The 27,337-nt window shown below is 39.3% G+C and overlaps 4 protein-coding genes across 11 annotated transcripts; 3 read left to right on the forward strand and 1 right to left on the reverse strand.

The window, feature by feature from the left end:
• Window positions 1-279: 279 nt before the first annotated feature.
• Window positions 280-6,436, forward strand: pias2 (protein inhibitor of activated STAT, 2). 5 transcript variants are annotated; one of them, XM_043238418.1, is made up of 15 exons: window positions 281-343; window positions 1,347-1,431; window positions 1,783-2,251; window positions 2,793-2,880; window positions 2,979-3,029; window positions 3,158-3,248; window positions 3,628-3,762; window positions 3,850-3,955; window positions 4,086-4,159; window positions 4,245-4,405; window positions 4,522-4,655; window positions 4,751-4,928; window positions 5,377-5,516; window positions 5,610-5,647; window positions 5,754-6,436. In XM_043238418.1, exons 3-15 carry the CDS (start codon window positions 1,786-1,788, stop codon window positions 5,940-5,942), a joined length of 1,851 nt encoding a protein of 616 aa, XP_043094353.1. In that variant the 5' UTR covers window positions 281-343; window positions 1,347-1,431; window positions 1,783-1,785; the 3' UTR covers window positions 5,943-6,436. The 5 variants fall into 5 exon arrangements, with proteins under 5 accessions (XP_043094350.1, XP_043094353.1, XP_043094351.1 ...); XM_043238417.1 differs by having other exon boundaries at window positions 297-675; XM_043238415.1 differs by lacking the exon at window positions 1,347-1,431 and having other exon boundaries at window positions 280-343.
• Window positions 6,437-6,937: 501 nt separating this feature from the next.
• On the reverse strand, window positions 6,938-13,285 carry eef2l2 (eukaryotic translation elongation factor 2, like 2). Its single transcript, XM_043238413.1, has 15 exons — window positions 13,141-13,285; window positions 11,336-11,550; window positions 10,751-10,932; window positions 10,394-10,605; window positions 10,124-10,311; window positions 9,916-10,021; window positions 9,720-9,833; window positions 9,497-9,635; window positions 9,216-9,411; window positions 8,868-9,126; window positions 8,689-8,796; window positions 8,253-8,606; window positions 7,990-8,172; window positions 7,780-7,912; window positions 6,938-7,595 (listed from the first exon to the last, which is right to left on the reverse strand). Exons 1-15 carry the CDS (start codon window positions 13,141-13,143, stop codon window positions 7,402-7,404), a joined length of 2,586 nt encoding a protein of 861 aa, XP_043094348.1. The 5' UTR covers window positions 13,144-13,285; the 3' UTR covers window positions 6,938-7,401.
• Window positions 13,266-18,869, forward strand: fancg (FA complementation group G). 4 transcript variants are annotated; one of them, XM_043238421.1, is made up of 15 exons: window positions 13,266-13,382; window positions 14,273-14,319; window positions 14,399-14,483; window positions 14,565-14,690; window positions 14,781-14,971; window positions 15,679-15,820; window positions 15,949-16,079; window positions 16,229-16,375; window positions 16,768-16,922; window positions 17,042-17,108; window positions 17,193-17,500; window positions 17,594-17,634; window positions 17,939-18,106; window positions 18,220-18,334; window positions 18,485-18,869. In XM_043238421.1, the coding sequence occupies exons 4-15, from the start codon at window positions 14,600-14,602 to the stop codon at window positions 18,585-18,587; spliced, it is 1,659 nt and encodes a 552-aa protein (XP_043094356.1). In that variant the 5' UTR covers window positions 13,266-13,382; window positions 14,273-14,319; window positions 14,399-14,483; window positions 14,565-14,599; the 3' UTR covers window positions 18,588-18,869. The 4 variants fall into 4 exon arrangements, with proteins under 4 accessions (XP_043094356.1, XP_043094355.1, XP_043094357.1 ...); XM_043238420.1 differs by lacking the exon at window positions 13,266-13,382 and having other exon boundaries at window positions 13,452-14,319; XM_043238422.1 differs by lacking the exons at window positions 13,266-13,382; window positions 18,485-18,869 and having other exon boundaries at window positions 13,452-14,319; window positions 18,206-18,334.
• A 478-nt stretch (window positions 18,870-19,347) lies between these two features.
• On the forward strand, window positions 19,348-27,331 carry LOC122345300 (valosin containing protein). The gene is made up of 17 exons (XM_043239299.1): window positions 19,348-19,499; window positions 21,151-21,262; window positions 21,363-21,535; window positions 21,708-21,850; window positions 23,272-23,402; window positions 23,509-23,640; window positions 23,726-23,828; window positions 23,939-24,072; window positions 24,319-24,454; window positions 24,604-24,716; window positions 25,276-25,440; window positions 25,528-25,650; window positions 25,740-25,952; window positions 26,077-26,385; window positions 26,491-26,646; window positions 26,819-26,973; window positions 27,130-27,331. The coding sequence occupies exons 1-17, from the start codon at window positions 19,483-19,485 to the stop codon at window positions 27,233-27,235; spliced, it is 2,421 nt and encodes an 806-aa protein (XP_043095234.1). The 5' UTR covers window positions 19,348-19,482; the 3' UTR covers window positions 27,236-27,331.
• The last annotated feature ends 6 nt before the right edge of the window (window positions 27,332-27,337 follow it).

Below are 27,337 nucleotides of genomic sequence, written 5' to 3' on the forward strand. Positions count from 1 at the left end.
GAGAAGTGATCGTCACGTTAAAATTACTGGACTTTACCTATGTTGCCAAATATTATAGAATACCTTAAATAGACTTTGATGGACAGCAGAACCTCTTAAAGGCACAGCAGACCGAAAAAATGGTTTCCATGGGTCAATAAAAGCGTGGGAAATTGTGATAGAAAACAAAATGTGGCTATTTTGGCGAAGAAAAAAACATTATTAGTGGGGCTCGGGGCCAAAAATTAAAACACAAATATATATTACATGACCCCTTTAACCCAGGCTGTGTCACGTGACCCGACATCTCCGGACTGGCCAGGATGAGAGCAGCCAGAAAATGGCGGATATTGAGGAGTTACGGGTAGGCGAAAGTGCAATGATAGCTGGCTACTTCTTTGCGTCTTTCACATTCTAAAAAATATTTTGCAGTTACCGTCTGCCACTCCATTTTACCGGTCGGTTTGCTACCCATGGGTTTGTTTCTTTATATAGTCACTGCTCAAACGTCCCATCACTCCGTTAGACGGTTTGTGTTTAGCCTGTTAGCCACCAACCAGCTACTCTTTTAGCTCACGATCTGCTACACAAACATTGAAGATCAGCCTCAAAATGTCACTGCTTTTATTACCATCTCTTACTGCATGAAAATGCTTTATTATAATGCCTAACTGAACTGACGACTGTTCGCTGCAGGTAAAAAGTTTTTTACGTTACAATTTCTTCACTGCTCGAATTGTTTTGGCTGGTCTTTTGTTAGCTAGCGTCCGACAGCAATTGACAATGTCTACATGTACCCACGGATGTAGTTAGAATTATGATATGTGTTCGATATGTATATATAAGATATACAGACCAGTGTGTGTGTCTGGGTGTAAATATAAGTCAACATTTAATACTAAAATGGCAAGTAAACATTAAAGGGGGGCACCTTAAAAATGTTGTTTACAAGCCAGTAAGTGGGTCGCCAACAAACACGACGAACTAGTTCCCTGTGCCAGCGCTTTCTCCCTCACATTTGTCTCAAGATAGCAGCTTTGACTAACGAAGTGCATAGATAGTCTTTCTAAAGTTTAATTGAATGCTTTGCAATTCAGCAACAACAGCAATGTTGTCAATAACAAGTAACCTGTGTGTTGGACACAGGAAAGTTAGACACCTGATTTTGTGCGCTCACATACTTGTTGTATGACTGATTCATGTCCTGTAAACTGTTTAGAAACATCCTGCTTAACTGTAGACAAAGCTTTTTTTTTTCCAGCAGTTCAGTTAATTTCTCTCTAGATCAAAGTGAACATCTGTGTTTTGTCATTTGTCATCTCTTGATGTTCATCTAATTGGTCTTGGAATTATTCTCAACATTTTAGATGCATTTCGGTCATTTGTTAAGGATTTTTAAAGAAAAAAGGATTAACACGTAAGAACAATCAAGCATGGACCATGTAATGAAGGGTCAGTTGAGATTTTCTTATTTCTCTGGGGTTTCTGGAATGGGTGTATTTGGGTGGGTTGTCACCTCACTTCACACATAATTCTTTATTAATTAAGCTGCTTTCAAATGACACCTTTGTTTATTTAAAAATCTGTTGTAACCATATTCCACCAGCTTATGCCATGTTGATTATGAATGCACAGAGATTTAGAAAGTTCGTACAATGCATATAAAACTTGTCAGCATGGCATAAAGGGTGGTTTTCTTGTACTAACTTAAGTTGCAAAAATGTTTATTTGCTTTTTATGATTGCTATCTCAAAGTGTTTATTGCTTGTCTGGATTTTTTTTTGTTTGTTTTGTTTTTTTCAGAATATGGTATCAAGTTTCCGTGTCTCAGAGCTCCAGGTACTGTTAGGTTTTGCTGGAAGGAATAAGAGCGGTCGAAAGCATGAACTTTTGCTGAGGGCTTTGCATTTACTCAGGAGTGGTTGTAGTCCTGCTGTGCAGATCAAAATAAAGGAACTGTATCGTCGGAGATACCCTCGGACATTTGATGGTCTTCAGGAATTGGTGGCTCTGAAGTCAAGCATTAAATCCTACTTTCAAATAGACAGCGGTGCCACGGTTGTGAGCTCAGATCTTCCTTTGCAAACCGGCCATTCAGACCTCCTGCAGCAGCACTTGGTGAGCTGCGATTCGCCAGTATTTCATGAATCAAAGCCCATGATGAATATGCAGCAGGCCACGCCACTAATGGCCCCCGTCCACCCGGATGTGCAGATGAAGTCCCTACCATTTTACGATGTGCTGGATGTCTTGATCAAACCGTCAAGCTTAGGTAAGATATGTTTGGGTTGTTTAGCTTGGAAATATAGAAACATCTTTTAAAGCTTTTATTTTATTAACATGTCTGTGTGTTGTTTTTGTTTTTTTAGATACTAGCTTTTTATTTTTTCCAGCAGTTCTGCTTTAAATGATCAAAGGTGTCAGTGAAGACATTTAGAATGTTATGAAATTCAGCGATTTCAAATAAATTCTACTGAACTTTATATTTTTCCAAAAGATTCCTAAAAATGCTTCTTTTCACACAAAAACAGCAGCACAGCTCTTTTCAACATAAAAAGTAATAAGAAATCTTTCCTGAGCATCAAATCATAATAATTTCCAAAAGTATCATGTGACGATGATTATTAGAGCATTGACTGCTGGTTTTGCTGTATTTTAAAATATATTCAAATAGAAAACAGAACAAAAAAGATATTTTATTAGATGTAATATGTAACAATATTACTATTATTATCGTATTTTTGATCAATGCAGCCTTGGTGAGCTTAAGAGACTAAATCTATACAGCCTTGACTTTGATTTTTGTTTTAAAGGGACCCATGCTGGTCAGAGATTTCATCATGAAAAGTACTTCATATTTGCTTTGACTCCACAGCAAGTGAGAGAAGTTTGCATTTCACGGTAAGAACTAAATGTGACTTAATAATGTAAGATAATGTGACTTGTCTCTTTCTCCTTGTCTGATTTGTTTTTTTTATTTTTCTTACACTTTTGCATAGGGACTTTCTTCCAGGTGGAAGAAGGGACTACATGGTGCAAATTCAACTGCGGTAAGAACCAACTCAGTTCGTTGCTTGTACGGTACTGTCAGTTATGTATCCGCTTCAACTGCGTGTACAGAGTTGTCGTCCCCATATTCCCAATTTTAGACCCTTAAGGTTATGTTTTATGTTTCTAGGTTTTGTCTAGCAGAGACCAGCTGTCCACAAGAGGACAATTATCCAAACAGCCTCTGCATCAAAGTCAATGGGAAGCTCTTTCCCCTCCCTGTACGTAATCCTGTTGTAATTAACCTTCATTAAGCCCACGTTTAATGTTTTTTCCCAACCCAAATAGTTCTGATTAAATATATATATGACTTGTTAGAACAACAGAGTCCTATATAATTAGGTTTATTTAGAGCCATACTCTGACCAGAGTTTCTTGTGGGAAGTTCATGCAGGATGTTCTTAGTCCTCCCCCCAAAAATAGAGATTACTGATGTAATTCACAATTTGTTAGTAGAACAGAAACATTCCTTAACGCAGATGACTTAGAATGACAGTATTATTGTCGTAATTTGTACATTTGTTTAAACAAAGATTTAATGGCTGTTGCTCAGGTTTTTAATAGGAATGACAATCATTGTTGATATGGCATATCACACAGGGCTATGCACCGCCTCCTAAGAATGGTGTGGAGCAAAAAAGACCTGGCAGACCACTGAACATCACGTCGTTGGTCAGGTTGTCATCCGCTGTACCCAATCAGATAGTAGTCACGTGGGCACCTGAAATAGGAAAGGTACGTGAAGTCATTTTTATACCCGTTTTCATCGCCGCTTCAGCCTTTACTAGTCATTTGTATGTGCTTTCTTATTTTATTCTTCAGACATACTCAATGTCAGTTTACTTGGTGCGGCAGCTGACCTCTCCACTGTTGCTACAGAGATTAAGAATGAAGGGGATCAGAAACCCGGACCATTCCAGAGCTTTAAGTAAGACAACACCACCCTCTTTGATAAAGGGAAAAACAAAGATACCGTCATCATATGAATGTGATCAATCAAACTCAACAGTTCTCTGGTCTTTAAGACTAAATCCACCCTGTCTTCACTATTGTTACAGTTAAAGAAAAACTCACGGCAGACCCAGACAGTGAAATTGCCACAACTAGTTTACGAGTCTCACTCATGTGCCCTGTAAGTTGCAGTTGATTCATGAATGTCAGTTTAAATAACAGTTTTTAGCTTTTGTCTGACGCAAATAAATCCTCTTTTCATGTAGCTTGGCAAGATGCGTCTTACGGTACCCTGCAGAGCAGTCACCTGTTCTCACCTGCAGTGCTTTGATGCTGCTCTGTATCTGCAAATGAATGAGAAGAAGCCCACCTGGATCTGTCCCGTCTGTGACAAAAAAGCCACTTATGAGAGTTTGATTATTGATGGGTGAGATTTCTTTCACTATAACTGAAGTGGTGAAAAACACTAACCACATTAAATTGTTTTACATTAATTGAGAGGGTCATTTGCATTGAGTAAACTAGGTACTCTCTACTTGTCAGGCTCTTCATGGAAATACTCAATGACTGCACAGATGTTGATGAAATCAAATTTCAAGAGGATGGGACGTGGTGTCCAATGAGACCAAAGAAGGAGACGTTGAAAGTGTCATCTCCATGTATCCCAAAAATTGATTGTAAGGTTTATTGCCCTATAAAGGTGTGTGAGCACTAGGCTCTAACTGTTTTGTGTGTAGGATTGATGCAGTTGTAAAATTATTTGACATTTCAGGTGCTGTCCCAGTGCGACAAAATGCAGTGGTGCCACCCCCAGAAACCAGCAGCATAAAAAAAGGAGACGTAATCGACCTCACGCTAGAGAGCTCATCTGATGAAGAAGAGGACAGCGATCCTCCTCTGAAAAAACGCTGTGTCTACATGTCAAAGGCTGAGGAGATGCACAACACAGGGTTTGTGTTCTATAAAAATCAGACCAGACACCTGTGTACCTCTTCTTTAAGCCTTGCCTTTTCATTACCATATTTTTAATGAACCCTAAACTGATAAAATAATTAAATGAACTATGGTGATAGGAAACCCTGAAATATTAGCTAATACTACAAATGTATTATCCAGACTTCAATAGTCATTCATAAAAGCTCTTAAGAAAATTAATATAACACTGTTGCAAAATGCAAAAATTAGCTTGAATTTATTAGAACTTATTTATTTTTAAATAATTAGGCATGGGCATTTATAGGTGAAAAGATGTTGGCATCCTGTAAGCGTTAGTATTGTTACAATATATATACATTGGATAAATTACTTAAAAAGTTTTAAAATATTGGCTGTAGTGGAACCTCTTTCTCAATGTTGGTTTGTTTATTGGTTGTAATATTTTCCTGTTCCCTCTTTTAGGGTCCTCACTTATCAGCCATCAACAGTTCGGGTGCCAAATGTCCAGGCGCTAGACACCTCATACCTAACGTCTTCAATAGCGGACTATACCGTTCCATTCCACCATTCTACCTTATCCACTATACCCACAGATATGCAAAGTATGTACTTTTCTAGTCTGCCATCCGATCAAGTATGCTTGACTTCATGATCAAGATTTAACACAAAAACCTATGTTTGTATCTTTCCTAAAGGTCTTGATTTATTTTCTCTGATACAAGGAGATCCACAGGTATATTCTTTCAACGATTCATTCTCTCAAAGAAATATCAAGATTGCACGTATGTTACATATTAGCTTGCACAGCTGTTTACCAGTAGTTTTCTATGTTTCTTCAGCAGCATTACAGAGGCCCTATATTTTTAGACAACCTCTCCAGCAGCCTTCAGAGTGCCACCACCAGCAGCGGCCTGGTTTCCTCATCAGCTCCGTACGAGACGGCAACTCATAGCAGCAGCTCGAGCCACGAAACGGGTGTCATTACGGGAGGATCTTCAAGCCTATCAGACATTATTTCACTAGACTGAATCCTGGCACTTCTTTATTGGCCAGTCACCAAAACAGTTCACTCAAGTCAAGTCGGCTAAGTGAGAAATATTTTCTACATTTAACTATGGACCTCAAGTTTCATGTTTCGACAAGGACCCAGAAGGACTTCTATGAAGATCTCTAAATGTTGTGGCTGGGTCAGCAACAGTGCTGTTTTAAAAAGCAAACCCGAATCAATCATTTCTCCCTTTGAATTGGGGAAACTGACAGATACACAGCGACTCCCATCCGTTAGCTATTTCAGTGGAGGAGCAGAATTAAACAAATGGCATAAATGATTGGACTAGAAAACTCAGATGAGTCTAATAATGTCTACATTGTGTGTCTTGCATTGGCGGTTCTGCAGTTGAAACGGCAGCAGATTTTCAGCGGCAGCTCAGTTTATGTTGTCTCTTCGATATCAGCAGTGCAATTATTTTTTGTTACAAAACTTCAGTTGCAGCAATAAAAACTGTATGTTGTATATTGTAAACTGTTTACTTGTCTAATATCAAGGCAGAACACTTTTTTGGTCATTTGCTCAAGAGCCATTAGATTCCCTTTTACTGATGTGGTAAACTCATTTTCCATTATTCTATAAGGTGTTTTTGCTATCTCAACACACCTTAACATGTTCACCTCGAGAAAAAAAAATTATATGACTGTTGGTAAAACGAGGAGAAATTTGTATAATTTCGTGGTTGGTTCTTGGTCAGTTAACTGCCTACAGGAGTAATTAAAATCAAGCCATTTTGCAAGTTTTGATATAGGATGAGGATCTTGTTTTCTTCAGGAAATCTGTTTTTATTGCTAATGGTTATTAACTTAGGGTTTAAACGGGTCTCATTTTCTTACTGGATTATGAGCCATTCAACAAACTGTCATTTTGAAGAAGTCTGAGGCTGTTTTTTTTTAATTTTTTAGACGTCCCCCCTTGTTGCATGTGTCTACTACTTTGAGTTGAATGTGTAAAAAAAAAACACAAACAAAGATGTGCTGTAAATGTTGATACAGTGCTTTTATTGTCCCTCCCAGTCAGGGTTGAGGTTTTGAATTGACATAGCTCTCCATTGATAATGGCACATGTAATGTTGTTGAGAATCTTGAATACTTTGCCAAAAGGTGGGCACAGTTCATGATGATACATATACATTCTAAGACATGTAAACCAATACACATTACACAGTGATTAGAGCAATATTTCATATCCATCTGGAAAAATATATTTTTAAAGTTGAATTATTAAGTCCAGATTACTGTGCTGTATTGGCTTTTACTTTGTGTTTGCACATCCACACAGGTTTAATGTGCTCAGGTTTTATTTGCTGCCAAATTGTGCAGCTTTGAATGTTTAAATTAAGCTTGGTTGATTTTCTGTGTAAATGTTATGCCATACATTTTAGAGTCATCATGTTAACGTTGTAAGATTATAAGCTTCAATGTACAATCCAGAGCAATTTATAGTTTGTCCAGGAAGTTGTCCAGTGCTGGGATACCCTCCTTCAGACCTTTGCGTTTACGGGTATCGGCCACAATTTGGCTAGGTTTGCTGTTTACATCATATGGATCACCTGGCAAGATCTGCCAGTGGTCAAACACACACTGAGGGAAGGCCTGTCCGCCAGTGTTAGATCTCAGGTCTGCTGTGAAACCTGTGCAGAAACAAACTCAAGCTGGTTATAGGCACCAAAGTCAGCAAGGACTTGTATTTTTAAATGAACATCCACAATATGTTAATATAGGAATGTATAACATTTGGCATCGCCTTTTATTCCACTGCAATAAATATTTATTTTTCGAATATAAAAATGATACAAAACTGGAATATTAACTCACCAAATGATTCATTTACAGGTAGGTATGCCTTCACAACAAATATAGGTGTCCCAGCCACTTGGGACTCCTCAAACACATGGCCTCTTTTTCTGTTCAGCACACCATAGATGCCACCAACCACCTGCTCCGGGCACTGAACGAGAAAAGAAAGAATATTAACGTCATCAAGATTACACTTGTTTTTCTGTTCCAGCAATCCACAATGTGTACCTGAATCTCGACCAGGTAAATGGGCTCCATGAGTCTTGGCTGTGCAGTAAGCACAGAAGCGTATAGAACTCTGCGGGCTGTGGGAATGATCTGACCGCCACCTCTATGAATGGCATCAGCATGAAGAGTCACATCATGAATGTCAAATCGGACCGACCGCATGTTCTCTTCACAGAGCGCACCCTGGTAAAGTAAGGCAAAATAGTATCTTAATTACCGTGTAGGAAAGGCAAAGCATAAATCCTTAACCTGTCTTTACTTACTTCTTTGGTTGCCCACTGAAAACCAGCCACTACGCTGTCCTTTATCTCATTCAGGTACTGAACTCCCTTTGTGATATCCACAAGGATGTTGGGCCCTGTACCATCTGGTCCAAAGCACCAAATCTTACGGGCCTCTGCGACTTCCCACTCATATTTCTCAGCCAGGTAGCGAGCTCTCTGTTTAAGCTCCTGCCGGGCGGTTACATCACCTTTATCGATGTCCTCGGCCAGGCCATCTGGGAAAGGCCGAGATTTCATGTACAGACGATTGTGCTTGTTGGGAGACTTAGACAAGCAAACCTGGTCTGATTCATCACTGACGGTTTCACGATATGACACAACTGGGTCTGATTTCTGCAAAAAATGGCCTTAAGCTGTTAGTGGGAAAACATTAAAAATATATGTAACCTTGTCAGTATTATAACCCAAGCACTACCTTCAATGGGATGCATGCATGATCTTCCTCTAGGTCTTTTAGGCAAATCTCCAGATGAAGCTCACCAGCACCTGCCACAATGTGCTCACCAGACTCTTCAATGATACACTAGAAGAAGAAACTACTGTTTGTTTTGGGAAATTTTTTATGCCATCCTATTACCTTGCTAAGATAATCACCTGAACCATAGGATCCGACTTGGCCAGACGTTTAAGTCCCTCCACCAGCTTTGGTAGATCAGCTGGGTTCTTTGCCTCCACAGCAACTCTCACCACAGGACTAACGCTGAACTTCATAACACGCATGTTGTGAGCATTTTCAAAAGTGGTAATGGTGCCAGTCTTCACCAGGAACTGATCGACCCCGACCAAACCAACAATGTTCCCACATGGCACATCTTCAATGGGTTCTACATAGCGACCCATCATCAAGATAGTTCTGAGGAGGACATAGCATGATCAACATGTTAATGAGGGTAATGATCATCAAATCAGTTAAGGATGTACATGTAATTGGCAGCAGCAAACCTTTGGATTGGCTTTAAGTACAAGTCTTCCTTTTTTCCTGGTGTGAAGTTTGGGCCCATGATGCGCACCTTCTGCCCTGTAGAAACGACACCAGAGAAAACACGACCAAAAGCATAGAATCTACCCTTGTCGGTGGTTGGCACCATCTTAGAGATGTACATCATGAGAGGAGCTTTAGGATCACAGTTCTTTATACCTGGAAAGTCAAAGGTGGAAGGTCAAAAAGCTGGCAAAAAGACAACTCCCTGAAGTGTTGAATGACTCGCAATGTTGTGACTCACCCATGGCTGCCTCATCATCTCCAGGACCCTCGTAAAGCAATTCACAGCGGTACCTTTGGGCAGTGACAGGAGAAGGAAGATGGATGGTGATCATCTGGAGCAAAGCATCACCTGCTGGCAACCAGCGGCGCATCACAGCCTAGACGCATTGAAACAACCATGTGTCAGCAACGACAACAGAAGAATTCTGCGGATTCTCAAAAGTTTAGTTCTTCAATTATACCTTAAGTAGAGGTTTTCCTTCCTTTTCTTTGTCTTCTGCATCAAGCTTTACTTCGAGCTTATCAATCAGTTTCTGGGTCTCTTCTTTTTTGAAATTCATAATGGCATCAAAAACCTGTGGAAAGAGTTTAAATAAGAGAGGGATTGTAAGTGAGTCATGGTGGAGAAAGATGAGTGTGTTCGATTTAAACACAAACCTTAAAGATGGGATCCAAGACAAGCTGGCAGAAGGTACGAGGAAGCTTCTTTCCATCTGCATTGGTTGCTGATTTGCTGAATTTTCCACAGGAGGGATCAAAGTACCTGAAAAAGATTTGAGTTAAAGAATATTTTCTATATACACACAATTTACTGGAAATCACTTCAGTACTCCAGTGTCTCCTTTATGACAAGTAAGATACTTACTTATCTCCCCAAAGCTTTTTCATCATCTCCTCCACTTTCTTAGCCCGTTCTGCTGGAGGAAGGTCTGCTTTTTTCTTATCTCCCTTAGCAGCAAACTTGGCCACATACATCTCAGCAAACTGCTTCAGAGTAAAAGCCCAGCCATGGAGGCCTGATCCAAATCCCACAGTCCCAACCACAGGATCCACCTAAGGTTACCCCCAAATCAGTAAGCAAAATACAGATAAAAACAAACGTTTTACTCATAAAGTTGACTCAACTGCTACTGACCATAATGTTTCCCATTGGTCCATGCTCTCCTTCTCCGTAAGTTGAGATGATGACATTAACATTTTCCACAATCCTTTGGAAGGTTTGGAAAAGCTCATCGGTTTCCAGCTGCAACTCAAGGAGGGCACGGTCCATCTTGTTCATCATCAAGACAGGCTTGATGCGCTCTGCAATGGCTTGTCTCAACACAGTCTCAGTCTGCACACATACACCTGTGGAACAGTTCAGTTATTTTACTATTTAAACACAACCAGACATCAAAATCCTCACCATAAGGTGATGAAACCATTTGTGTGGTGAATGTTTTTGTTGAATGTTTTTACTGCGTTTTAGAGGTCTGCCTTAATTTTGCCTTACCTGAAACACAGTCTACCACTACAAGGGCACCATCTGTAACTCTCAGAGCTGCTGTCACCTCAGAAGAGAAGTCAACATGTCCAGGTGAGTCGATCAGGTTGATCAGGAAGCCAGAACCATCCTTACACTGTTTAATGAAGGCCGAGTCATTCTCACTGAGCTCATAATATAGAGAGATGGCCCTGTGAGGGATGCATATATGTAGAGGGTTTCAATGTTTGTCAGATATGTCATCTTGGTGTTTTCTGGGTAAATGCACATTGGAGCAAGTTGTTCAAATGTCCATATATCAATAACTGTAAAATATTACATCAACAGTTCACAAATGTGTGTTGACTCTACTAATGGTTTTGTATGTTCATTTTACATCACAACTCTGCTAAGAAGCCTATAATATATACTGTTTGATGGTGTATCCCACTGTACCATACACTTTTCAACAAAATATTTATTTTTCAGAATGAATACTTTGGGAGGACATATTACTAACTAAATCAATTTAAAAATATTAGCATATGCTTTCTCGTGTGGCGCTGAACACTAGAGGAGTGGCGAAATTCGCACTTTTAAAATATAAATACCTACGTTGACTTAATGGTGATACATCTCTCCTGTTCGTCTTTTCTGGTGTCAGTAAATCGGGTCTCTCCTGCACGTGCAGAAGCAATAATACCGGCTTTGCACACCAAGGAATCAGTGAGAGTAGATTTCCCATGGTCCACATGGGCGATCACAGACATGTTCCTGATATTGGACTTTTTGTCCATGATCTCCCGAATCTGGTCTACCGTGAAGTTCACCTGAGGGACAAAGACAAGTTTATCAAGTGTTGATTGTGGAGTAAATATGATTGAGTGTTTGTGTGTGGGAGACAATATGGGATGTCAAAACAAATGAATGCCTCTGGCTCGATGGTAACCTACAAAAGGCAAATATGACAGTCTCATACATTTGATTCCTCAACAGAAGCTAAATATTGTTTTTGTGTTTTTTTTTTTAAATAAATTCACAGTAAAAAAAAAAAAATGAAAGCTAACTTTTAATATGTAATTTTTTTAAAATACATTGTGATTTTGGTAGCCAAACTGTTTGTACAATGTAATTTTATGTCATTGAAATATATGATAATAATATACCCATCTATTTGAGGAATTCTAATGATTTTTTAACTGTAAAATATGCTAATAAAACAAAAGGTTTTGCAATGTAAGTCCACATGATAATCTATGGCCAATAATAAAGAGCATAGAAACAAATGCCCTATTTACATGTCACAAAAAAATTATACCGTAACCATACATATTGCAACGAAATAATTATTCCAAATTATTCTAATTATAATAAATATTACAATTATAACTAAAATATTAAAAAGTAATAATATTTCCGGTAAAATAGCCTAAAATCCAAACAAGCGTAAAGAATGTCTCTTTACCCATAAATTAAAAGGCACTTCATTCTTTTTACATTTTCCTTTTATTTTGTTTTAAAATACAGATTTATTTTCATTCCTGTTTTTAATTGTACCAGGTTAAGCAACCTGATCTTCTCACGCTTTAAATAATCTGACGCTTCCTAACGGGGAATACTGCTCTCTAAATCTTTGATAATGTTTCTGAGGGTGCGCTGAAGTAGGCTACAGCCTGTACTATGAGTGCGCATTTTCTGGGGAGCCGCTGTGTGCTGCAGCAGTCTCCTCAGCCAGGCGCTGCCCAGCGATACACGCAGCCAATGACAAGCTTGTGCAGCCTGATAACAGAGTTGGGTTGTTTCGTCCCTCAAAAACAATAACACAGCGGCCCCGTCCTTATAATAACCCTGTTCGCACCCGGCACCCCTCCATAATCATGGCTCGCTCGCCCTCGGCACATGAAACTTTAATACGCGCACAGAGAAGAACAGTGGGCGTAAACGCGCTATTTATAACGGGGTAACGTTATTCCGGCGTGCGCGCGTGCGATGTGCTGGGCCATATCCCTAAAATAACGCAACTCACTTTCGCTTAAAAACAAAGACCGTACGCGTATTTGCGCGTATTTACGCGTACGCGTGGTGTAACTATCACACGGCGAACTCGCTGAAATCCTGACTTATCCGTTTAGCGTCGATAAAGAAGACGTATGGGGTTATTTGTACGCGCCGTTCTCTTTCCTCGCCGTTTGATAATTAAGACCTGAACGAGCTAAATGTCCCCCCTGTAATTCAAGTTCAAGGTTGACGCAAACGCGAGAATCTTCCAAGCAGGTTGTCATTACGTCATTGGCATCAGAATAAAATAAAACCATACACATGACTACAGTAATGCGCTTTAATTGCGCGGATGTGATTTAATATAGCGCTTTAGTCGTATTTAAAGCAGAATGGCGAACTGACACGGTGAAATATCGTACCATTTTGGCGACTGGCTCCCAAGTCTAGGACGGCCTCGCGCTGCGGTCGCTGCTCCTCTCCGCTGAGGACTTGGGCGAAAGAGAGAGACTGTGACGTACAATCTTAGTTTATGCTGCGACAGAAAGCACTGCGGAGTCATGTGGAACGAGTCATATGGACCTAGATGACCCTATTACTGGATAGACCACTGAAGGCGTTTAGATTCTACACGCGCTGCCTATTAAATCGGTATTCACGATAAGTACGTGTCCGCAGGGATGACGGAGAACCGTAGAAACGGGCAGGCGTGCAAACGCTGCGTGTCTCGTTATTCGTCTTCTTCTTAATAGTAGTTATCAGTGCTAAATAAATGTTGGCATTTGAAATGAAAGAGGACCGAACACTAGAATGTTCTAGGCTTTGGTGTGCTTTTTCTTTCATTTTTATATTATTAGGTAATGCCCTCATATTTTTCACACGATTACGTACGCAAACGTTGTTTTTTTACATAGTTTTTCCAAATTGTAAGCAGGTCATTTTAGTAGCTATAAACACTGGAAAAAATAATGTAACTTATGTATTTAATAGGCCTACACGTGTGATGTGCAAAATATGGTTCTTTTTTCGGGTATATTATATGGAGGCTATATGGTGAAAAACATTTTATACAGTATTCTGTAGCCTTCATTTCAAGTGAATGCTAGATTTGTTACTATTTATAAAATATCGTTCTTTCATGACCCATATTTGGTGATGTGCATTTTTTCTTCAGAAAATGCAGATTGCATAAAACTGGTTAAAGCTGAATATATAAAGATATTTAATTAAATTGTTTTTATTTAAAAAAAAAAATACTTTCGCTTTTACACCATGTTCTGTCAGATATTTGAATAATTAATTTCCTATTTTTTCGCCATTTCCATTTTTTCATGACTAATGCATCCCAAACAGCAGATGGCGCTGTATCTCTAATCATTCGTTTAGACTCGCTGGAGGGAAAGTTCGAATCAAGAAGGCACTGACAGAGAGTGGCTTTAGTACAGATTCAGAAATCAGAATAGCCTGTGCCTTAATACAGTAGATATGAAAGTTTAGCTACCATTTGTCTGCCTCGGTTTCCAGACTTTGTCATGTCTGTCGTTCCCTGCTTAGTTGATAAATGGAGTGAGGAGAACAACAGCATCGTTTTGACCTGGAAGGTAACTTACCGATGAATATTTGAATATTTTATTGTTTACAGCGATATTAGACTTGACTCAGAAATGCTCATCGTTTCAGCAAAACGAACGAGGCCTTGAACCAAATCAGGGTGTTCTGAAACGATGCTGTTCGGAAAGCCGCAAGCTCCTGCAGAAAATACAAGGTATGTTTATGTTTTACATTTTTTTGTATGGCTGTAAGTAACGTGATATTAGAAGCGCATAACCTTATTGTGTTTACACAGGAATACCAGCAGCTCCTGAACGACTCGCACTTGAAATGACAGTTTCATATAATACCTTTTTATTCTCTTTGAGTGTCTCCGAAGCAAGTGAAATAGAGGCAGGTCTCACGCATAGTTTATTAAGAGGTAAATGACACGATATCTGTTTTTAATTACTAATGTGTATACGGCATTTTATGTGCTTTATTTCCCCCTGATGTTCTGTTTTTCCTGTAGCTTTAGAGGCCGCTGGATCTCAGGTTTCCTGTTCTGATCCCGTTCAGTTGTGGGAGGCTGTTTTACAGACTTTGGGCTCCTCAGTCTGTGTGCCTTATGTCCACAAGCTTCTGCTCATCCAGTGGATGCTGTGGCTCATGCAGTGCCAGTTAGAGAGAGTTCTCGCTCTTCTGATGCAAACTGATCACAAAGTATTCATTTTTTACAATTATTATAAAAAAAACATTTTAGGAATCCCATAGTCCACAGCTCTTCGGTTGAGAGCAAGTTTTATACCTCATTTAATAGCATACGCTATATGCACACAATTTACACCAGTCAACCTGAAAGTGGGGGAGATTTTTTTTGCCCCCTTTGAAAAATATTTAAAATAAATCTCAAACCTGAAATGTTTTGCATGCATGCTATACTTACCGAGGTACCTCAAAAAAAAATTGTACTGAGACTTAATACCTTCTCATTATAAAATGTAATCCCTAATAGTGAAAACACAAGCTCATTAAATTTTAAGCAATTAAATAATTAAAATTGAATATGCAAAATTGTTATACATGTACATGAACACTGAAATGTGCTTTACAGTTTTCAGTCAGGACCATCGTGAGATTAAAGAAAGAAAGAAAAAGTACTAATGGCCTTTAATTTGGTGGTTTTGGAGTAACATAACATAACAAAATGGTAATCTCTCGAAATTTATTGAAATATTTTGAAATGGCAAATCAACCTCTATTGAACCAGGTGACTTGTCCCCTGACAAACAATAATATAAATGTATTTTGTAGTTAAACACATCAGATGTAAACATGAAATTGTCTAGTAATGTGACCTAAGAATGATTTGTTAATATAAATACTGCTGTTTTTTTTACTGCTATACTGCTGTCCTTCTCTCCTAACAGAGAGAGCGTTCAGCACCTTTGAATCTCCAGACAGAAACTCGAAACCTTGCTTTGAGTATGGAAGAAGACTCCTCACTAATGGTTGCCATGGCAGCAAAGGACCTTAAGGATCTTTTGCACGTCTGCACCGTAATATGTCAAGGTACAAAATATTTACATTATGTAGGTCTATACATTAATGTCACACAAAATATGTCCTGTTTCTTTGCCATTTGAAACATAGTAAGTAGTACAACTGACATTAATCTTCAAATGTATTTGCTGGTTTAGGGGTGGAACAGATGAAGATGGAAAAATATTTTGAGGCCCTTGACATTTTTCAGGAGGCTAAAGGCCTCCCAAGTCCCAGACGTCTCTTGGCACAGATCCACAACCTTACAGGCCAGAGTTTTGCTAAGCGGGTAAAAACCTCTACAATCCCCATCCAATGAACCCTGAACTAAATAGACCTAAACGGAACAATTCTTAAATCAACAGTTCCTGAATAGTTTAATAGTTTCTATTTGGAATCGAGGCTCTCTCAGTGGCTGTGTTTCTTATGTCCCTGCAGGGCCAGCCCCACTGTGCTCTCCACTTTTATAGGAAGGCTGTGGAGGTGGACTGTGCTTGCCATAGTGCGCTTTATCAAAGTGCTCTGGTGTTCAGACAGCTTGGCAATACAAAGGCAGAAATGGAGGCCTTGCATCTTCTTTACTCAGTAAGTAATTCTGTACAAAATCTATTGGTTATTTTCAATACTGATTTTACATTTCCTGCAGTGTACCTTTTGCCTAAGGATAGGTACATTTTCAGCAATTTTTCATTTTTGTGAACTAGTTCGTGTAAATACTTGTATCCGTGATGGATTGGTAATTGTTGTCTTTACCTCACAAAACAATAATATAAACAATAAACAAATGGTTTATAAGAACCTAAGGTCCATAACTAATGCCTAGTGTCAACAAAGTAGATTTTTACATGGCAGCAAGGCATAGTTTATGCAAGGGTTGTTTCAAACAATAAAGGATGTTTCGCATTCTTTCATAATTTTCCACTCGGTGTATTTCCTGCATGTTACGTAGTGTCACTTTTCTTTTGCTTTGTTTACAGGCGGTCCAACTGCAATCCGACAAAAATTCATCCTGTGCTTCACTGGTCTCTCCAGCTACACTGCTTGGTGGTGAACAGATGACCTTCATTAGCAGAGTCCCTTCCCCCTCTCTGATTCTGCACACTCTGGCTCACACATGTGTGTCCAATGGCAGGCAAGTGATTCCACAACAAGGACAAATGCTCAAACCATACATCAAATTTTAAAATAGAATCAATCGGATATCTAACCAGATGGAGAAACTAAACAAAATACGTCTTTTATGTCCATCAGCATTTCAGATGGCGTTGAGTACTATCTTGATCTGTTGGCATCACTGCAAACAGATGGCAAAGATATTGTAAGGATTGCAATTTTTCAGGCATCACGTTCAGTAATAGTGTTTATTAAGCAAAATAACTGATTGAGAATGTCTGTGTTTCAGATACACACGGGGGATGGTACTTCTTTTCCCAGAATTCCTGTGGTCTACCTTGAAGCAGGATTTGCTTTATTAAAAGCGAAACGTTTTAGTGACGCTCTTGTGGTCTGTGAGGATGTCGTCACCAGCACTTTGGACTTCATCCCTGAGAGACTGATGCTTGATGCTGATGAAAAACAAAATGTAGCTTCATATGACGTGATTCTTCAAAATGTGGACTATGTTTTATGGGCCGGTGCAGCCCATCTCCTTCAAGCACAAGCCCACTGGAATCTGAAGGACACCAAAGAGGCTATTACAAATTTCACAAGGTGCCTTAATTTAGTACCTAGACCTGTTGGCAAACCATGTTTTGTGAAATGTGTCAAACTGCTTTTTGTTATGTTTTCATTCTTTTCTTTCAGAGCAATTAATACTGTGGTGAAAGTGTTCATTAAACAGAAAGGTAAGAAACCTCTTTTTTCCCAGGTTTAACGTTCCTCTGTTCACGCTGATCATATCCGTGTTTGTTTGTGAAGTATTGCCTGGTACTGATATCTTTGGAAAAGCAGACTTACAGATATATTTAACTATACATATATATTTTTATCCTTGGGTCTTCAAGGAGTATCTATTAATAACAGATCAACTTTCAAGAGATGAAGAAGCTGTTTTTCTCTCTTTAGCACGCTGAGGCCACGTTTGATGTGTGCTCCTGCTTCATGTACCATTATTTATTATTTATTTATGTAATTTAATCAAACTTTTAGACTGGAAACAAAAACATCTCGGAAACACTGAAGCATTGGTGGAAAGAATTATGACTTTGGAAGTAGCAAAAGGACAAGCACTAGCTGGTAGAGGGCTCTGCTTTCTGGAAAAAGGTCAATTGAAGGAAGCCCTAAGAGATCTTCATCTCAGTCTCCAAATGACACCAGGTATTCACCTGATATGCTGCTATATAGAGAACTTGTGAGACTTTTTTGTTGTGATTAGTCTGATACATTGTGCTGTCCATCTCATATTTACATGTGGAGTTGAATATCACTAGGTTGTAAGACTTTTAAGATGTTGCTATCTGAGGTCTTGTGGAGGCTTGATCGTAGAGAGGAAGCATCAGCACACTGGAGAGAAACCCATAGTACTTCAGATGCACCTAAATCCGTGTAAGCCATCAGAACGTCAATGTTGTTCATTTGTGTTATAATACACTTATATCATAATATGACTTACACATCGAAGTCACAAATCATTGGAATCTAAGAGATCGTAACTGGTATGATAAATGTTCAGTAATCTTTTGTCTTGCGTTTCAGAAATCTGCCGCTGTATTTACAACTGTGGCCAGATGACACGACTTTTGACTTCAGTGAGTTGAAGAAGAAGGTTGTGGAATACATTGAAGCTAAGAAGTCATGAGAGATGTCAGAAAGGATGCTCTCTACTAACTTCTAAATCACTTCACATTTTTGGTGCATCCAAACCAAAACTACATTCAGAAAATAAAGTTGTCTCATTTCCTTTTCATATGTAACCCTGTAGCATTCAACGCCTCAGAACAAATTATTTGTGAGCTCAGGAATGCATCCAGACTGGTATCAGATATTTTGTACTTACACTTGCCAATTTTCAGATTAGCATCTTGTTTATCTATGATGTTTTCAAATAAACACTGTTCATAATAAAATAATTTGAAACTAATAAGCTCTGGAAAATATTTTGAACTTAAAATTGCTTTGTAATTTAATTCTTATTTCAACCTACAGAGTCACATATAAGTACATTTTATATGACAGTAATACTATGGATTCACTTACATTCTGAATTACAGTTCGTTTAAAATATTACGCAACATATACTCGACTACATATGGCGTTCTGTGTGCTTTGATATTACCTAACTTGTTGGGAAACGTGGCCTATTTGGCAATAGACTTATTTGTGGCATTTTGACACTTCGGCTCAGCGGAGTAACAGTTTAATCAGACCGTCCTGAACCAATCAAAAAGAGACAATTCACAACGCAGCAGAAAATAAACCAATCACAATCAACTCTGAAAGCCACCCGGACCAATTATGCTCGCGCTTTACCACGTTCCGACCGCGATTGGCCAATCAGTCAGCGCAAGCAATCGCAACGTGTGCTCTGATTGGCTCGTTATTCAATGGGCGAGGAAACTTTTTCCCCGCAGAGTTGATGTTAGCAGGCTAATCCAGTGCAGAGGTAAAAAAGCTAGTGTGAAGGTTGGAATCGGTCACTCTAGCGAGCTACTCATTTCCATCAACTATTTATATATTTTCTCGGGAGAAGCAATATGGCTTCGGGTGGAGAGTAAGTACAGTTTTAATTATTTTTTATTTAGTGTGATCGTGGCTGTTTTATTTTTTGTTGAGTACCAGTTAGCCACGAAGCTAAAAGACGAACGCATCATAAACGGTGATCAATGAAAAAGTGCGAGTTAACACTCTACAGGTTTCTCATCCGAGCGCAGATGTAAATTGGTTTGTTTTCGTCCTCTTCAGATACCAACGTTTTCTTCGCTCGTTAAAAGTTTTCTTTGCGGGAGTTTTTAACGCGACTGTGAGTCTTAACATCAGCTCTGTTTAGCATGCAAGCTAACCGAACTGAGTCATCTCCGCATATGATAGAGGCTTTCGGCCCACCGGCATCACCGGCGACTGCTCGGATAAACACGCACAACACACTTAAACTACCCGTGTATCGCTTTATAAATATAAACACCTGTAATTATCTGTAATAGTCGAGCCGTTAATAACGAGCAAAGCGAGCTAAAGCGTCAAACCGGCTTTGTGTAAACGCTCATAGCAGCAGTTGATGATTTTAAATCCCGTGATCTGGATATTTCCATCAAACCGAAAACAACTTGACAAGATGTGACGACGCTAGCTTTAGATACTAACCATACCTGACTCTAGAGTTTTCATAAACGCGAAAATGCTTGTATTTCAAGTGTTTTAGCCTCACATGTCACACGGCAGCATTTGCTGTGTCATTGGCCACTGGGGATGGCTAACTGCTGCTAGCTCTCACATCACACACTCTGAGGAATTTGAATCATATATTAATCTACCTTAACACATTAAATGGCGTACACGACAAACGCTAACGTTTGTGTGAGGAAGTTAATTGTACAGTTCGGTAGTATGTAAAGACCTAACGTGTGCTGTGTTAGCTGTGACAGTGTTGTTAGCTTATTTACACACGCGCTGTTGGCCGCAGCCTACTGACGTCTGCCTGCTAACTCATAGTTTGGTTTCCTTTGTCCGCTGTCTTTTCAGGGGAAAAAAACTCTGCAGACCTATATCTCAAATTGTTGTATTCCGCGGGATCAGTTACAGCAAGGCCTTGCTCGCGACTGCATCCTGGCCTAAATCTAGCGGATCGTTACGGCTTTCAGTCCAGTGTTTTGTGGAAGGCTCTAGAGTAACTTGAGCTTGACAAACGTGCAAATGAGTAGAAATGCACTTATCCATCGACTCCATCGGGTAGTACTCTCGGGACAGATGATATGTAATGCTGTTTTTTTTTTAACTGAAAGTTCTACTTGATATGATATGAAACGTAACGTATCTTTCACTTTCGCCTTAAGTGATACTGAAAGAAATAAAATGGTATAATAATATATCTCTGGTAACCACCTTAGAAATGTAAAACATTGTTGTAGGGACAGTTAACCTGGCAGTGAAAAGTGTCCGTGTTGGGAATGGTGTCAGAGACTGACAACTGAACATCTTTTGTTTCACTGACGACCTCGGGTTACTGGTTTTTGTTTTTGTTAAATGCCAAGCAGATTATTCTGGAATCATATTACTTTTAATATCAGTTCCTTTTTTTAAAAAAAAAAAAAAAATTGTGAACCAACATCATTGTCAGCTGGAATACCAAAGGAAAACTGTCAACTATTGTACACTATTGGTCCTTTTTTGTGTAAAACCGCTTTAAAATGTTGTTTTCTATACAGATCCAAAAATGATGATCTTTCCACTGCCATTCTGAAGCAGAAGAACAGGCCAAATAGGCTGATCGTTGATGAATCCATCAATGAGGACAACAGTGTTGTGTCTCTCTCTCAGGTACCATCTTGAGTTAAATTTTAAGTGTAAATATTATAACCTCCTTTATCGCTTGTATGAGGTCTTTATGTACCCATCGCATTGTTCTCTGCTCTTTCAGGCAAAGATGGATGAGCTCCAGCTCTTTAGGGGGGACACAGTGCTGTTGAAGGGTAAGAAGAGGAGGGAGACCGTTTGCATCGTCCTGTCTGACGACACCTGCTCTGACGAAAAGGTTCGCATGAACAGGGTGGTCCGAAACAACCTCAGGGTGCGCCTTGGTGATGTCATCAGGTAAGGGTGTTTTCTGTTTCAACTTTCATTATAAATGATGACTGAAGGAACCTTGGAATTTAAAGTTTTGCTAATTGACAGGACTATAATACTTGCTTTTTCAAAATTCACCTCTAAATATATGGTTTATATTTGTTTCTCTTTTTTTTCTTTTTTTTCTTCCCACTCCCAGTATTCAGCCATGTCCAGATGTGAAGTATGGAAAGCGCATTCATGTTCTGCCAATCGATGACACAGTGGAGGGCATCACTGGCAACCTGTTTGAGGTCTATCTTAAGCCTTACTTCTTGGAGGCTTACCGACCAATCCGAAAAGGTAAATATATCTCTAATAATCATTATAAAAAAAGTAAAAAGATGATAGATTCCTTTTGTATTATTCACGGAGTCAACTGTGAGATGTTACTTTTTATGTTGTCGGTGTATGAACACTACCATGCAGAAGTTTGGGCTCAGTCATTTTATTATTTTATTATAAGACTTCAGGTCATTGCACACTAGGGATGTGCCCAATGTTTGGCAACCAAAATTGTATTAAATAACCAAAAAAGACTGAATAAATGATGCCAGTGACGTGATGTGATCAAATATTGGTGTACGCTGAGACAGCAACCAAGTTGGTAATATATAAGCTAGTGTTAGCGGAAGAAAGTACAATCATTACAAGCGCTGACAGTGAGAGACCATTTAACACTGCATCTAAAAAAAAATCTGATGAGAAGAGGAAGGCTGGCTGTTGCTGGTTATTGTGAGATGACCAAATTTGCTAAATGGCGAATGATTAATAAACTTCAGACGTTATGTTTTATAATACACACACGGATTGTTCAGGCAGTGCTGCATGAGCGTTTGTATCTGCCTGTTAGCCAGGGTTCAAACCAAATCTGCTCTCGTCAGCTGCTCAGTAACATTTGTTCATTTTTAAAATAAAATCATAGTAATAAGTACAACAGCTCTACTAAGTTTATTATAACAATCATCAAATGTAAGGGGAAAATGTGGGTGGGGGGTACGGGAAGTATGGGGGACGTGTTCAGTATTCAGCCTTCGGTTCAGCATTTCATTTTGTTCGGCTTCGGCCAAGAATTTTAATTTCAGTGCATCCCTATTTCACACAGAGTCTGAAATTTTGGCATGTTGAAAAATAAATACAACCTCATGTTGTCAATCATGTTTACACAGTGTCAAACTTTTGTTGGAGGGGGGAAAAAAAAGAGAAATCCTGTGGTATTTTTATTTCTTTTGTTCCTTTTACTGTTCTACAAAAAAAAAATCATCCTTAAGTTAGAACATTCTATGACAATGTAACTTGTGTTGTTGAAGTCAACCTTTTTAAGCCTAACTTTCACAGACAGGGTTTCATTTTATTATAAGCTGCTGAAAATTCTGCATTATCACAGAAATAAGTAACACTTTAAAATGTATTTAAATGGAAGTGTTTCAAAGTTATTAGACATTTATTAAATGTATCCTTTAAGCAAAAGACACTTCTTTCAAAAACATTGAAAAAGCCTAAACATTTTAACAGCCTACATAGTTTGGGTTTATAAGCACTACTGTCTTTTTTTCTTTTTTTTTCCTTATGTTTTGGGGCTTCTGTTGGTATGAAGTTACCGATGGATTTGAAATGTCCGCTGGTTTAAAGAGCTCATAAAAGTTTGTGGCTTAGGACTGCATGAACTTCAGTTGGTCTATAAAACACATTTGAAGTGTTTTGGTTTTGCTTTATTTCCGTAGGTGATATTTTCCTGGTCCGAGGAGGCATGCGCGCTGTGGAGTTCAAAGTGGTGGAAACTGATCCCAGCCCATACTGTATTGTGGCCCCAGACACAGTCATCCACTGTGAGGGGGAACCCATCAAGAGAGAGGTCAGTAGGTTGACAAATGCTTTAAGATTTGTCCGGGTTAAAAATTAACTAAATGGGGTAAGAGCGCATGAAGTGTATATGATTGTAATTGCACGCCTGTTTGTAGGATGAGGAAGAGTCTCTGAATGAGGTGGGTTATGATGACATTGGAGGGGTAAGGAAACAGCTCGCCCAAATCAAAGAAATGGTGGAGCTACCTCTGAGACACCCAGCTCTCTTCAAGGCTATTGGAGTGAAGGTAATTATCTGCACTCTGAGGTTCACACACATTAAAGTGTTATGTGTTTGTAGTATGAGGTTACAATCACTTATTGTTTGTTCAGCCTCCCCGTGGCATTCTGCTGTATGGACCCCCTGGAACTGGAAAGACTCTCATCGCTCGTGCTGTGGCAAATGAAACTGGAGCATTCTTCTTCCTCATCAATGGTGTGGATGAATTTATATTCAGAACAGAAATTAGTTTAGTTGAATTAGGTTTTGTTTATGGGGTTTTTTTTGTCAAAAATCTAAGCTTGACAAACTTTTGTTGATCCCAGGACCTGAGATCATGAGTAAACTGGCAGGAGAATCTGAGAGCAATTTGCGAAAGGCTTTTGAGGAAGCAGAGAAGAACGCACCAGCCATCATCTTTATTGATGAACTTGATGCCATTGCACCAAAAAGAGAGAAGGTAAGATTTCTGAGTGGTGGTTTTGACTGCTTCTTTTTGTCTGATTTTATTCATTAGTGTTGCTTTTTTTGTTGTTTTTTTTGTCACATTTAACATTCTATACACAATTCTTGATTCCCCACTGCCCTTTTTTTACCCTTTTCTTGCTGTTTGAAAGACAACAAATTGCATATTACTACTTTAAAGCAACCTCTTATGAGATCTATTAGTGTTATTGCAGTAAATGGTTCTTGTCTGTTTTCTCAGACTCACGGTGAAGTGGAAAGGCGCATTGTGTCTCAGCTTCTCACTCTGATGGACGGACTGAAGCAAAGGGCTCATGTCATTGTCATGGCAGCCACTAATAGACCCAACAGCATTGACCCAGCTCTCAGGCGATTTGGTGAGATCACTCTGCTCAAGTGTTGCTCTGTAAAGAACTTTTTTTTTTTGCCAAGACATTTTCAGTTGATGTTCAGTCTTCTTGGTATAGGCAGTGCACCTTAAGGCGGCAACGTCTTGTTCTGATGTTCCTGACTCTCTTGATTTCAGGACGCTTTGACAGAGAGGTGGACATCGGCATTCCAGATGCTACTGGAAGACTTGAGATACTTCAGATCCATACCAAGAACATGAAGCTTGCAGATGATGTTGATCTGGAGCAGGTGTGTTTTAGATGATGTCAGAACATTCGGTTCTCTGTGATGATTTACTTTTCATTTAAACTGGGTCTCCTTAATCAGGCACTGGCAGGAGCATCATGTCTGTTTAATTCTGCCCACTCAGATTTTTGAGCCAAGTGGATTAAAAATTTTAAATGCATCTCCCCGAAATAATGTATTTTCATGCGTCTCAATTTTGCTGATTATTTGGGGTTTTTTTTCCCACTTCCTACCTTTTTGCTGTGTGGTATAGATCTTAATGATCAGTAGTTATCAGGGTAATTTGCAGTTAGGTTTGAGTCCCATTGCATGCTAATTTATTTCAGTGCCCCATTAAGTATGGGTGCATAAGTATCATGTACTATTGTATTTTGCATTGACTCATTATGCTCTTAGCCAAAAGCACATACAAAGGCTACTAAGTTGAACTTTGTTTTAAATATTACTACCTTTTTCTTAAGTGGCAATTTTTTTTTTTTTTTTTTTTTTTTTTTCCATGCATTAAGATGTTTTTGTTTTGTATTTTTCGGCCCTTTGTAAACTGTCCATAATTTGCCTTTAGGTTGCAAATGAGACCCATGGTCATGTGGGAGCTGATCTGGCTGCACTTTGCTCCGAGGCTGCACTGCAAGCCATTCGAAAGAAAATGGACCTCATTGATCTGGAGGATGAGACCATTGATGCAGAGGTTATGAACTCCCTGGCTGTAACAATGGATGACTTCAGGGTGAGGATTTTAGGAACTCTTTCAACAATCTGACCAGTTAAATATGGGAATTGCATTTAAAAACTATATTTGTTTTCTACTTAACAGTGGGCTCTTAGCCAGAGCAACCCATCTGCCCTGAGAGAGACAGTTGTGGAGGTTCCCAACATCACCTGGGAGGATATCGGTGGCCTTGACGATGTGAAGAGAGAGCTACAGGAGCTGGTGCAGGTACTGAACTATTTTGGACAACATTGTTCTCACAGCTGCATTCTAAATCTTTTGACACATCTTTAATAATCTTTTCTGTCCCTTTTTAGTACCCAGTGGAACATCCAGACAAATTCCTTAAGTTTGGCATGACCCCATCCAAGGGTGTGCTGTTCTACGGACCACCAGGTTGTGGTAAAACCCTGCTGGCCAAGGCCATTGCCAATGAGTGCCAGGCCAACTTCATCTCAATCAAGGGCCCAGAACTGCTCACCATGTGGTTTGGAGAATCAGAGGCTAATGTCCGTGAGATCTTTGACAAGGTATGTCTTTTTAGTTTGTAATAAAAGCAGTTCTGCTTTTCAGAGGCTGTGGATCTACTGATCTTGTTTGTTCTTGCAGCAGCTATAATGATAAAATTGTCTTACTGTCCTTGTCCTGCTCCAGGCTCGTCAAGCTGCTCCTTGTGTGCTCTTCTTTGATGAGTTGGACTCCATTGCTAAGGCTCGTGGTGGAAATGTTGGCGACGGTGGTGGCGCTGCTGACAGAGTCATTAACCAGATTCTCACAGAAATGGATGGTATGTCCAGCAAGAAGAACGTCTTCATCATTGGGGCCACCAACAGACCAGACATCATTGATCCTGCCATCCTCAGGCCTGGCCGACTGGACCAGCTTATCTACATCCCACTGCCTGATGAGAAGTCTCGCATTGCCATTCTCAAAGCTAATCTCAGGAAGTCTCCAATCTCAAAGGTGAAAGTGGATGTATTTTGTAATTTTCTCTTTTAATCTTTTTTTATTGATTATTCATTTTTCATTTTTTTTTTTTTTTTTTTTTTTTTTTGTGTGTGTGTGTAGGACGTGGACCTGGACTTCTTGGCCAAGATGACCAATGGCTTTTCCGGTGCTGACTTGACTGAGATCTGTCAGAGAGCCTGTAAACTGGCCATCCGTGAGTCTATCGAGAATGAGATCAGACGGGAACGCGAGAGGCAGACTAACCCTTCTGCAATGGTGAGATTTCATTTGTTTTTCAAAATGATTGCTTCTCTACCCTTCAAGTACTTCCTTTTCAAAGTTTGCCCAGTTGAAGCTTAAGTGGGTTCCTAAATACTGTGGTTTTATGGATTAAAAGCTAGTATGCTCGTTTGTATTTTCTAACATACTGGTTTATTTGTATATTTAGGAGGTGGAAGAGGATGACCCTGTGCCTGAGATTAGAAAGGACCATTTCGAGGAAGCTATGCGCTTTGCCCGCCGCTCTGTCAGTGATAATGACATCCGCAAATACGAGATGTTCGCACAGACCCTGCAACAAAGCAGAGGCTTTGGCAGTTTCAGGTGGGATATTAAGTCCTGTTTAGTGGAAGCTTTTGTTATGAATAGCCTTTTTTTTTTTTTTTTCTGGAAGTAATTGGGTAATTGTCAGAATGTCATTAGGTTTTCATGCATTCAGAATACCTTGTTTATGATTTTATATATATATTTTTTTTTAAGATTCCCATCCAGTAACCAAGGAGGAAGTGGACCAAGTCAGGGCTCTTCTGGTAGTGGTGGAGGCAACATCTTTAATGAGGACAACGATGATGATCTTTATGGATAAATGTGACCACGTGGCTAACCTTCACAGGCCACTCTTCATACAGGCCGCCGTGTACAAAAGACAAAAAATAAAAAATTCCACATTTTTAGGACTGTGCTTTTT

Source organism: Puntigrus tetrazona, chromosome 5 (assembly GCF_018831695.1).
Source record: "Puntigrus tetrazona isolate hp1 chromosome 5, ASM1883169v1, whole genome shotgun sequence".
Taxonomy (NCBI): domain Eukaryota; kingdom Metazoa; phylum Chordata; class Actinopteri; order Cypriniformes; family Cyprinidae; genus Puntigrus; species Puntigrus tetrazona.

Coding starts and splice junctions, on each gene's coding strand:
- pias2 (XM_043238415.1), top strand. CDS start 320: ATGGCGGATATTGAGGAGTTACGG. Junction 3,249..3,627: donor GGAAGCTCTTTCCCCTCCCT/GTACGTAATCCT, acceptor CATATCACACAG/GGCTATGCACCGCCTCCTAA. Junction 5,648..5,753: donor TGATACAAGGAGATCCACAG/GTATATTCTTTC, acceptor ATGTTTCTTCAG/CAGCATTACAGAGGCCCTAT.
- eef2l2 (XM_043238413.1), bottom strand. Junction 10,022..10,123: donor AAAAAGCTTTGGGGAGATAA/GTAAGTATCTTA, acceptor AATCTTTTTCAG/GTACTTTGATCCCTCCTGTG. Junction 9,412..9,496: donor AGATGATGAGGCAGCCATGG/GTGAGTCACAAC, acceptor TTGACTTTCCAG/GTATAAAGAACTGTGATCCT.
- fancg (XM_043238420.1), top strand. CDS start 14,251: ATGTCTGTCGTTCCCTGCTTAGTTGATAAATGGAGTGAGGAGAACAAC. Junction 15,821..15,948: donor CTGCACCGTAATATGTCAAG/GTACAAAATATT, acceptor TTGCTGGTTTAG/GGGTGGAACAGATGAAGATG. Junction 16,080..16,228: donor GCCAGAGTTTTGCTAAGCGG/GTAAAAACCTCT, acceptor ATGTCCCTGCAG/GGCCAGCCCCACTGTGCTCT.
- LOC122345300 (XM_043239299.1), top strand. Junction 21,263..21,362: donor GTGTTGTGTCTCTCTCTCAG/GTACCATCTTGA, acceptor CTGCTCTTTCAG/GCAAAGATGGATGAGCTCCA. Junction 24,717..25,275: donor ATGATGTTGATCTGGAGCAG/GTGTGTTTTAGA, acceptor ATTTGCCTTTAG/GTTGCAAATGAGACCCATGG.